We start from the raw sequence: 12,060 nt of genomic DNA, 5'->3' as shown, positions 1-12,060 counted from the left end.
TATATTAAAATTATATGCATATTATATTTCTCGTATTATGCATATTTTATTAGTAGGAATAAAAAAGTAAATTTTAAATACCCATAAACAACTTTTTCATATCCGAGATCAGATATAAAATCAGACAATATTCGAATTGATTAAAACAGGATAGAAAAATAATTATAGAACGAAAGATTAGAAAAAAGTATAAAAAATCCTATATGATGAATTGTGAAAATTAAGGTTGAGCTGCGTGATCCTCTTAATCCTCTTTGATGGATACTGTTATATCCTAAAGCGAACTTTCAACCGTAGAAAATATTTCATCTCGTCTTTTCTTTTTTACGCGTATACCAATTTTTTTACACGCGATGGTAGCGATCCGTTGCAGGATGCATTTATCTTACGTCCGAATGGTTATTGCATTCAAACATCTATCCTTCGCTTTAGATGTCCCCTTTGTTTGCATTCATCCGATGTCTCGAGCGTGTCATTATTTTCGTTTTGGTAGGTTGGTACGATCAATCAACGTTAGTTATTGGTTCTATCCAGCAGCGGCGCGATATTCCTCTGATTTTGACCTAGACAAGGCGATAGGTTATGCGAGACTAAATCCAAATATATACGAACACTCCGCTTCGTTGAGGGAACTTACGAATCTCCGGCATGAGACGGTGAAATTATTATTAACCCATTTCCATCCATTTCGAGTTTCGTGCTAGGTGAAACAAGGCGAAGCACCGGACCTTTTGCGGCCATTAAAAATGAATCAATTTGCCAAGGTAGCTTTTAACCGATATCTGTCTCACGGAACAGGGAGATGGTGCAAGTTAAATCAACGTAGATATAAATTTCATCGACGGTTAGAAGACAATAGATTTTTCTCCACGAGTATCAAATTGGTCTAACGTGTTCATCGTGTTGAAATTATCCAACGACCGTTGAAAATAAATCGCCGTTTCTCATAACTGTGAATTTTCTCGTTCCTAGTTTTCCCTCGTCGAGCTAATAATCTCTTCTCCATTGCAGCGAATCTTTTCACGCGAGTATCACCTGGCAGAGGGAACGACGATGGGGTAAAACGTAGTTGGAGGGGTTTGGTCGTCGGTATCGTTGGGAGAATCGTCGCCGGGAGAGAGAAAACTGGCGTCCCAAAACAGTTTCTATGACAGTTGTACGGTTGTTTCGTTGAAACCGCACACATGTATCATAGTGACTGGGCTGCTGTACATACATACGTAAACGGGGTTACATAGCCTCGAATGCAGTGGCATAGCGGAGAGAAATACGAGAGAGGGAGAGAGCTTGAGAGATATAATGCTACTCACCGACCTTCTTTATCCTAGTTCCTACCATCCTTATACGTAAAGAGCTTCGTGTTCCCTCCACGTAACTCTCTCTCTTTCTTTCTCTCTCTCTATTTTCTCTCTGCCTGTCTCTCTTATTATACTCTAATTCTGCAGAGCGCAGTTGGCGAGAAATATAACGCCGTTATCGATGTCGGCGTAAATGCAAATGTCGGGCCTTGCGTTGTAAAAGATCGTCTTGCGTTGGTTAGAGCATACTGAAAAGGGATCCATCCATCCCGCCTTTCACGTTTTTTTTTCTCTCCCTATGCACGCTAATCAACGTCCAGTCTCTTTCTTCCTCTCTCTCTGTTACAGTGTTGGCCAGTGGTGTCTCACTGGAGAAGAGAGAGAGGGTTGCGCCCCGACAAGGTCAGAGTTCCAGCTGCCCTGTTGGATGCCTCCGCCCTTGCGATCCTCTCACGAGCCGAGGAATCCTCGTGCAGAGAGGGTGACGACGGGCGGCGGTGTGCTGGCAGTGGTGGTGTTGGTACTGGTCGTGTGTGCCGTTAGCCGTCGTATGTTTGTCCGGATAACCAGGAACGGTTGTCGTTCCCAACTGCGTGCAGCTGCCTGCCATTGTGGCACAAATCGGCCAGTAACCGATGGCACAGCGTAAGATCGCCACATCGATGTCGAATATTGTCGCTCTATTGGAATATTGTCCCTCCCTTCCACTTACAAGTGCGTTCTGTTACATCGTATTCTGTTCTACGTACATACATATGTATACACGAACTGCCAATCCAGCTCATTTAGCATCATCCTTTCATCCACGGCTATTCTGGCTTCATTCATTATAGTTACGCGCTCGCAAGTTTTTCCAGGTTTCTAGTACGTTTCGTCAGTCGAAATACGGAAGTCGTTTGATTCGGCACAAGTCAGCAGCTGGATAGGTGGCGCAAACTTTCGAGAACTTCCTCCGAAGAACTTTCTCGCAAGAAATTCGAAGGCGAGGATGGTCTTCGATAGCGTCGGGGTTCTGATTTCTCAGGCTCTCCTCTGCCTTGGTTTCTAACGAACGTGACGATCTTTCTATTTTCGTCGTACCACTTCCACCGCCGTGACGCGTGTACGTAGAGGTATAAACGTACGAATAGATTCGAAAACATCGCAGGGAAGCAGTTGGATCGGAGCAGATTCCGCGAGGCGTATAATTATAAACGCTCGAGTATCGACACGATCGACGACAGGTCCGCTCGGGTTATCACCAAATGATGAACGTTTTCTACTTCGTTCGATTTCATTTTAGTCAATATCGTTGTCTCTGCAACGCACGATAGAACATAAATTCGTATGCATGCTTTCAAAGTACGTGCATGATCGAATCGACGAGGCAGAGGTAAAGATACTCTGCTCTCTTCTCTGTGGCTGGCTTGCTAGATCGAGTTCTCCCCCTGTATTTTCCGTACATTGTAGCCGGTGGGAAAAGTTCCGCGGAAATAAAGGACGAAACAAAAGGCGGAGTTTGAATGACTTCATCTCCCTACACGGCGATCTTGCGGGAAACCGCACACCTACGCGCGCCGTTCAATTGAAACAGACCGTTTCGTCCAGTTGTTTTCTCCTCTTTCGCTCTTGCTTGTTTCGCTTGATTAGCTAATATGGCCGACAAAAGTCGCGATAGTCACTTCCAGAGAGGTTCGTAGCCGGAAATTTGCAACGCTGTGACTGGTCACTCGCCCTGAATGTGCCAGTTTCCCGTTCGTAGCGCGTTGGCCAGAGCTTCGCGATTCTTTTCGAAGTTCATCTCTGGTCGATCGATCTTCGCCTCCCATCGCACGTGTACTAGATATACCAGGACTCTAAGCTCGAAAAGGGATTTTGCTACTTTAGCTCCGAATCCTCCATGCGATTAAACGCTCGTACCGTTGCCTCGATCGATCTTTCATTCTTCAGAACGCGTTTCCATCCTACGTACTTTTATCATACTGCATTCTGATACGAGACAGAGTAATATCGATGACCGAAATTCGCTGGCTCTGGTAATTTCTCAGTTCAACTTACGTAAGTACGTCCAGAGTATATCGAATCGGATTCGACGTACATACGGAATACACAGACGAATGAACGAACTCGGAAATTTTGAACATTCGTTTAGGATTATTATATTACTGGTAATGAGTCCGGTGTAACGTACGAGCAACGTAGACGTAGTTGACGTAGAGCAGAGTCATTTGTAAGAACAATTTGATCTTCTCCAGATTAATAAATCTAATACAATCACTTCCTTTCTCTATTTCGTTCTGAAAATAGAGGACGATAGGCGAGAAGTACCGATTGGTCATGCGTTCATAGAATGATTATGGGATCGAGTTGCAGACATTGAGAATTCGAACGATGACCGCATACTCAAAGTTTAAACTTGAATTTTGCACGAATAAGCTACATATAATGAAACTATTTGTCAATCTCGTCAATAAACGACTTTTCCTTTTAACGATAATTTGAAAAATTAAATTCCACAGACTGCGTCGTACTCGACTAAATTGTAAATCGATCAATCGCGAATCACGCGTGCTCATTGTCACTTACAAACATAAATTTTCTGTTTGCTGATGGAAGTAGCGAAAGAACCGAACGCGCCATACGCCCGTCTACGTCTGCACCAGCGTAGATCGCTTTATCACGCATATTTTAAAAAAAAGAAAACCGCTATGGAGAATGAACACACGCCCGATGTACCTAGTAATTAGAATTTTTATCCTAGCATTACACGGTAGGTGTAAATTAAGCGACAAGGATTCGAAGGAAATAAAATGAAAGCAAAATATATACATATACTTAAATATATATATATATATTTACGAGAATATATATATACTGTAATATTTTTGTACTGAACAGATTTGTGAAATAAATAACGATGATTCAAAGCCAATTCCAAACCGTGGACCACGGGTGTTGTACTTTATCGTACGGCGAGGTATTATCGCTCGATACCGTTGCAAAAACACCTCGAGTCAGTCGGCTGCTATTTTTGGGAAGGGCTGGAGGGAAAAGAGGAGGACGGAGATGGGTGGGGGAGGGGAAAAAAAGAATGTAATAAAAGACTGATAAAAGGAGACATGCAAAAGAGGGGGATGTGTGCTTCGTGGTCGGTGCGCTCCGACGCGCTGTGCTGATACACGCGAGAGTTGTTCTTTCGGCGGATGATTTTTACGGAAGAAAAAGCGACCAGTCTCTCTTCCCTTCTATTTTCTTTTTTTTTATATATATCTCTTTTTCGTTGTTATTTTATTTGTTCTCTTTGGAAAAAAGAGGAGATTCTCGTTTCGATCGGAGGACAGAGGAATATGTATCATCTCTCCTCGAACAGCTGCTTCTCTCGTGTTTTCGTTTTTTCAGTGTCTATTAATCTTCTTCTATCTTGCTCATTACACGTACATCTCTCTCTCTCTCTATCTCTATCTCTCTCTCTCTCTCTTTCTCTCTTACTGTCTACCTCTTGTTTGGGAACACGATCTGTTGTACATCATGCCTTTGTTGTTCAGCAGAGAGAGGATCACACGCAATGTAACCGTGTAACAAGCAACTCACGCTAACGCATATTACCAGCAAAGAGTCTAACAAAGTCTAACCGAGGATATCCTGCACTAACACAAAATATATACAGCATTATTTTTTATACACGTTGTCGGCTCCATGGAAGTAGATTACTCGGTTCTGGTAACAGGTCGTACAGGAAAAAGATGACTTTTCTTTGAGGAATGGTATATACTTTGAAAATGCGGAGAGATCTCGATAAGAATAGTTTCAGTGCGTTCACTGTCCAGTGATTTGTATGGATACTGATACTGATTAACTTGAGCACTTAAAATAATTCGTTTGTTTTTGATGCGTGTCCGAATGTGCGTGTGATGGTATTTTCAATTATAGTGAAAAATATTATTTGTTTCGAGACGGAGTAAATATTATGACAAGCAAACAATTTTTTCGTACAGTTGTATCTTGCGACAGTTTAGAATAATCAATAATTTTTATCATAGAGTAATAGTCAATATTGAGGCCACGTATAACGATTTACGATGGCCATGACCTACATACGATCCTTAATGGAACAACTATATCAGAGAGATTATTGAACGAAATGTTATTTTAACATGTACTTGAAATAACGACTATCAAATTTAATACGTCACTTGGACCGTAAAAAATAGGTGAGATGTTTAAGGTGTTCGAGTAAGTGTCGAGGAGACCCATTATGTGAAATCCTATCTTTTATAGAACAGTAATTTTAAAATTCAGTAGTTAATTCCATACTTCGATGTAAATATGTGTTCTTGGTATCCTCCTGAATGTGTAAAAGATATTGATCGGATTTGTAGCCTATTTTTAAAAGGCTTGTATTTTTAGACCTAAACAGTTTCCCTTTCCAACTACGTTGCATTAAAGTACATCTCTTCGGGCAAGCGTCATAAAAATTAGACTTGACGTGTTTTTCCTGCGTGCATATTGATCTGTGGCGTGTTAAAAAGATGAGAGAAGTTTGTAGATAAGTGGAATTGGAACAATTTCCATTAGTTATGCTACGTAATTCTCAAAGACGTCATATAGGTGTTTTCAAGGGAGTGTCACATGCATATCATAAAAGTACGTGACGAAACTGCTCATTCCTCAATGAAATTACTCGGGTTCGAGATGTAGCAGCGAATGCATTAACTGGATAGGACGAGTTATGTGGATGTCGTAATTCAAAGAACACGTAATTCTGCATTTTCGATTAATCGTTTGTATTAAGAATACCTGTATATATCAACAATAATATACATATAATCGTAAGAAATATTCGATAAAAAAAATTCAATAAAGTATCACGAAAGGACGAAAGAAGTATTATGAAAAACAGTATTACAGTAACATGCATAAAACTGGACGGTGAACCAGAGAGATTTGCTCTCGAATTATTTTATACGACGAGAATATGAGATAAAACATTAAAATTCCTGCAAACATAGTTCTCATATATTAACATTCTTCGAACGGGCCATAATTTAATTAATCGAATTATTTATTTTTTTATTCTGATAAAAAATTCTGTTTGACTAGACATATTCATATTTACATTTGAAAGGAAAGATACCCGTTTCTGATTACTGGTTAATAACAAATTCAATGAGTCACGATAAATATATCTCTTAAAAATCGAAGAATCTATATAAATTCGTGCTACTTTCCCATACAACGTGTGTGAAAGTCGCTCATGTTCTAGAGGTATCGGGGCTTAAAATCACTCGATGCAGTGACGCCAAACTGTTCGACTATCCACTGCTTTGAAAGATCTCATTCCACATTTTCGATTTACTTTTTCCCCCAAAGAATTAGCCGTTTTTCCCGCGCACGCCACCTGTTATCACGTAAAGAGGCCACGGTTACCTATATATATATATATATATATATATATATTTATATATATATGTACATAAATGTGTAAAGGAATAAGGTTGTACAAAGTTCTCTTACAACGAGCGGGACGACGTCGACGATTCGACGTTTAAACCGTATTCCGCTGCGCGCTCGGTACTGTTACCTCTTTGAGCATCTCGCGAAATGAAAACGTGCTCTCGGAGTGCTCGTCGGAAATCAGATTTTATTGAAAATCGAACCAGCTGCAGAACGTCAAAAGTTTTAACGTCTTTGAAACGCGTTTTCTCCGCCCCTCTTTCACCTAGCGTCACTCTCCGTCCTTCGTCCCCCAATCCAGCTCCCTTTCTCTTCCTCTTTTTTCCTCCCCTTTTTCCTCCCCCTTTTTTCCTCCCCTTTTTCTCCCTTCTCGTCGACGCCCTTCCCACCAACGTTACCGTTAGTCGAGCTGATCGATCGAGAAGTTCAACGAAATGACCTTTTACCTTTTCCCCATAAACGCCCGTTATCTAGCCTATCACGCAAATATTATTTAAATTGTACGTTAATCGGGAACACAGAAAAAGAGAGAGAGAGAAAGAGAGAGAGAGAGAGAGAGAGAGAAAGAGAAAGAAAGAAAGGTAGCGTGAATGCAGTAGATCGATACGTCGACTCGCCGTGGAATCGTTTTATCAGCGACAGATATTCGCATATATACGCATATATACACGCGCATATGTATACGGGGTGTTCTAAATCATGATGGAATCGACAGATGGGCGATTCTACGTGCGAAAATAAGTCGGAAATATAGAATGACGTTTCTTCGTTTCCGCACGCATCGTTTCCGATCAAATGGAATTTGAAAATTTCGTTGGTATGTGCGAACATGCCCAATTACCGAGTTTATAATCAACCGAAGGTTATACTACTCGCGAAGATAAGACAAAAATGTAGAACAAAATTTCTCCGTTTGAAGCCTTGTTTTCACGAAAGTTGCATTTCCACGTGTTTAGTTGACTGTTGCGATATTTTCATTTTGTCGGAAACGAAACGTTCTACGAAGAAATTTCATTCCATATTTCCGACTTATTTTCACACGTAGAATCGCCGCCTTGTCGATCGTACCATAATTACCGGAACGCCCTGTGAATACATAGCACGTGGATCGCATACATTTATATAGGTGTTCGCATCGATCTCCGTGACATGTGAGTCGTGTTACGAGACCTTGCGCACACTGACACCCTCTCGAGCATCGGGTATTATTGAAATCGAGTCTCTCTATGTTCATTGAATCCCGAATCGCGGAATCTTGATACCTCGAAGTGCTGAGAATAAAAAGATTACTCTTTTCCCGTTATCGACAACGGTGCACGCACCTTGAAACATGTGTGACCCCGAAAGCGTTTAACTCTTTGAGAAAATATTGATCGGTCCATCCAGATGAGATATCCCCCTTTCTCTCTCTCTTTTTCTCTCCCTCTCTCTTTGTCTGACTGTCTCTCTCTCTCTCTCTCTCTCTCTCTCTTTCTCCGTATTCCCCGTGGGACTGCATTTTTCACAGATCGTAGAACACCTCAAACGAAGCCTCGCCGGCAGTTAGCGATGGGAACGAGCTCGGTATATGCGATTGCGACGCGTAGATCAATTTAGTGGCTGAACGCTAGTTTAACAGGATCGGGCAATATTTTCGAAATAAATGACACCGTGCAGTGTTCACGATCAATGGGCTGGTAATATGTTCGAACCTTGCTATTGGATAGTTGTTTCATAGTGATTGTCAGAGGTTGAGTTATTTCGGGCAGCTTGGAGAAATGCACTGTGAAATTGGCGATGTTGAAGATGGTGATAGTTTTCGAACGTGAAATTTCATACAAATATTCAGGAATTTCTACTGTTTTTATTTATGGGAAACTTTTGATGCGAAAAGTGATTTTGACAGATACCTGTGGGGAAGAACTTGTGTGTAGATATAGAGAGGAGAGAATATCGGCTAAAAATAATATAGTTTAGTAAAAAAGTTGAAAGTATAGTGGACATATTTCTCCTTACGTATTTCACACTCGTAGCTTAGATATTTATCGCAAATGTAATAAAAAAGTATAATAACATTGAATTTTCGCATAAACACGTAGATATACAAGCATATATAATAGATGTTATATATACAGGGTGGTTGGTAACTGATGGTACAAACGGAAAGCGGGTGATTCTACGTGAAAAAAGAAGTGGAAAATATAAAATAAAAATTTTTCGTTTGAGGCTTTGTTTTCGAGAAAATCGACTTTGAATTTTCGCTCGGTACGCGTGCGGTACGTTATAACGGATCTCAATGTAGATCGCTGTCTCGATGGAAAAATTAAAAAAAAAAAAAATTTTATTCTATATTTTCGACTTCTTTCTTCGCGTAGAATCACTCCCTTTCCGCTTGTACCACCAGTTACCAACCACCCTGTATATACGTATTTTCTATCTTATTTTTATTACATCCAGAAATATAATCCCATAGAGGCTGATTAAACGGGTACCCTACTCTATTGGTAAATAAAAACTTAAAAATAAATATATATATATCGGAACAATGTTTTATAAGTTAGTAAGTACCAACGAATAACTATAACTAATATTCACTGCTAAATTATACAAAGTAATCAGATAAGTTCAACTTAAACATTCTAAATATATCTAAATGTTACTGTTCCTTCTGCTATATAATACAAGGTTTGAACACATACCATCGAATTACTGTTAAATCGTTTTATCAAATGTCCTTAATTATCTCATCATGTCGCTCATTTAATGAAACAACTTACGATAGACTCAGTCCCATCGCTATCCGCCTCCGCGCAGATTCGCCCGGCGAATAACAATTCTTACTCCGTAAACGTATTCGGAGTAGGTGGCTGCAATTTCATTTGAGGCAGCTTCCGTGCTTAAAACATTCCGGTGAAAAGATTATGCCGACGTGTTGCACGTTGTCGGTGCAAAAACGCTGAATGGAGACAAACGAACCCGACACTTGGAGGTGTTCTGTGTGTCACCAGGTTGGCAAGTTCGTAACTGTATTAACCAGTTGGTTCAGCCGCTTAGAGAGTACTCCATTACGCGTTATGCCAATCCTCAACTTATTCGAGAGGTTGCAGGGCCTCGTATATTTGTACATATGTAGGTATAATGTATATTGGATAAAACAACACCAATTTTCCGCCTTACTAGTTTTCTCCTTCATGACGACAAACAATCGCTGCTTTATTTTTGTTATTTATGATTAACGATCGATTTCAGTGGCATCGATTACCTGTTCTTTCCCTTTTCTGGTTCTATTTTTGTTTTCGTTGTCGTCGCCTTTCGTTCGGTTTTCTTAATTTTGGTTCTCCTCGAATGGAGTGTATAATCTTATGTATTTTTATTTATTTACGATTAATCCCTTAACGCAAAAACCAAGTTCGAATTAATTATTCTGGAAAGCTCGCTTTGCCTACGCACAGAACTTGTAGCAAACTTGTACACGTCACCCATCATGCATTTTTTTCTTGTTAATTGCACTGGTTTGAAAGTTTGAACGACCGTTTCTTTTTTTTTTCTTTTACAGAGGACTTTTTACGCAAAAGTAAATGTGTGTTGCACTTAATCCCGATGTACAGAGTGTCCTTTTACTTATGCGATATAATTATGATTGTCCTTCTTCCTCCTTTTCGTTCATGTTATTTATTTTCTTTTTTTTTTTTGCTTCACCTCGTTTTTGTACCTTCATATTTTTGTTATAAGTAAGAGGAACATGTCGTGGTATAATTAACGTTTGTATTATGAACCTCCGCGGACATTGCGTTATCGCGGTTAAAATTTTTCATTGACACGAGTTACACTCGATACGAAAGAGATTGGTACCGTTGTTTAACATAATGGAGTGTTCTCTAAGGTTCGAAAGAAACGAAATATTAAAATAAATGTGATCGATTGATAGTAACGCATTACAACGCTCTTGACCAAGGTTAATTTTTTTATTTGTTAACATTTAAGAATGTAGTAGTAATTTCTATTGATAATTCGCATAAATGTTGAACGTTTACGTGGAAAGTAATTATTGTAAAAGGACTATAGCTCCATAAAAAGAGACGAAACACGATCGTGACTAATGATGGGATCAAACTTACCGTAAGTAAAAAATAAATTTGATTGTACGTATAAAATTAATGACAAATAGAAACGTTAAGCCTTCGTTAACTCAGACATACGATACGACTCGATAGCTTGTGGTATACTTGAAGTAATATTAAATTTCAATTTTTAATACGTCGTATATCTAGAAATATCCTTCCTATCGGTATATTTATGTTCAAACTACAATTATTTGACTGTTAGTAGTTGCTATTGCTCCAGTTTTATTATAGTATTCGTACGACAGAATTTTATAAAAGACCGCGTTACAGTTACAGTAAATGTGAATAAGATATGGAAATAAACGAAAGATTACGCCATGATAAAAGTAATGCCAGCTACATATATTGCGATAGATCCGTTCGAAACAATTATCTTTCTACATATCAGTCGAATCGAGCAAAAAATAATATTTGATATTTATACAATTACAAGGTGACGTTTAAAAGCGCCATTAAGCCTGATCCCATCAGCGATCGTATCTGTATATCGAGACACTTAATTCGTTGAAATAGATTAAACGTTATACGAAATATCGAAATTGTTTGGACTCTTGGTCAACCGGAGCGTTTGTAAATCGCCGCGCGTCAAATTCTCAGCCAAAATTCCAGTGGCAAACATCGTCTCGTTTCTCTTTTTCTTTCTTCGTACGCGTGTGTGTTCCTCCCTTTTCTCGAATCTCTGCTTCGTGGTCCCGTGATTTCGATCGATCCATCAACCGTTCCTCGATCCTCTCTCTCGCGCGCCAAACGCTGCACGACACGCTCGACAAGGGTAACGCGTGAACGACCTCGCTTCTTGGGGTGGAGGAAAAAGAGGTTTCGAAGGCGAGGCGGAGGAAAGGTCTCTCTTCTCTTCGGTAGAGAGACAGGAAAGAGAAAGCATATAGAGTACGTGTGACACGGTCGCATGATCACGGCCTTGATTCGTAAGTAGGAGGGTAAATGCGGGGAAAATTAGTGGGGAGGTAGAAAAAAGAAAAAAGTAAAAAGTAAAAGAAGAGGCTGTGAACTGTGGGGAAAAAAGGAGTGACGGAGGAGGCGGCGAACGCGGAGGATGATGGGAAGGAAGGAGGTGGAGGAGGCTAGAGAGGCAATCAAAGAGAGAGAAACTGAGACTGAGAGTACGAGAGAGAGAGCGTATACATGAGGAAAGAAAAAGAGAGAGAGAAAGAAGCGATCGAGCCGCCGTCGACACAGACTGGGCCGCGGGCGGCTCGTCGTCGTGT

General features: G+C 40.0%; 1 protein-coding gene across 5 annotated transcripts in view; it reads left to right on the top strand.

Annotated features, from left to right (window-relative positions):
• Positions 1 to 12,060, top strand: part of LOC126866148 (sex determination protein fruitless) — a 90,780-nt gene that overhangs the window by 33,155 nt on the left and 45,565 nt on the right. Inside the window, exon 5 of one of the 5 annotated variants that reach the window (XM_050619361.1) lies at positions 10,267 to 10,284. The exons of 3 other annotated variants lie outside the window; for them this stretch is intronic. In XM_050619361.1, coding sequence (XP_050475318.1) covers positions 10,267 to 10,284 — 18 coding nt within the window. Of the gene's footprint in view, positions 1 to 1,646; positions 4,210 to 10,266; positions 10,285 to 12,060 lie in introns of those variants that run through there. One more of the 5 variants, XM_050619367.1, reaches the window with a different exon arrangement.

Source organism: Bombus huntii, chromosome 5 (assembly GCF_024542735.1).
Source record: "Bombus huntii isolate Logan2020A chromosome 5, iyBomHunt1.1, whole genome shotgun sequence".
In the NCBI taxonomy this organism is placed as follows: domain Eukaryota; kingdom Metazoa; phylum Arthropoda; class Insecta; order Hymenoptera; family Apidae; genus Bombus; species Bombus huntii.
Note: the sequence above shows the minus strand (reverse complement) of the source record. Positions and strands in the feature narration are given on the sequence as shown.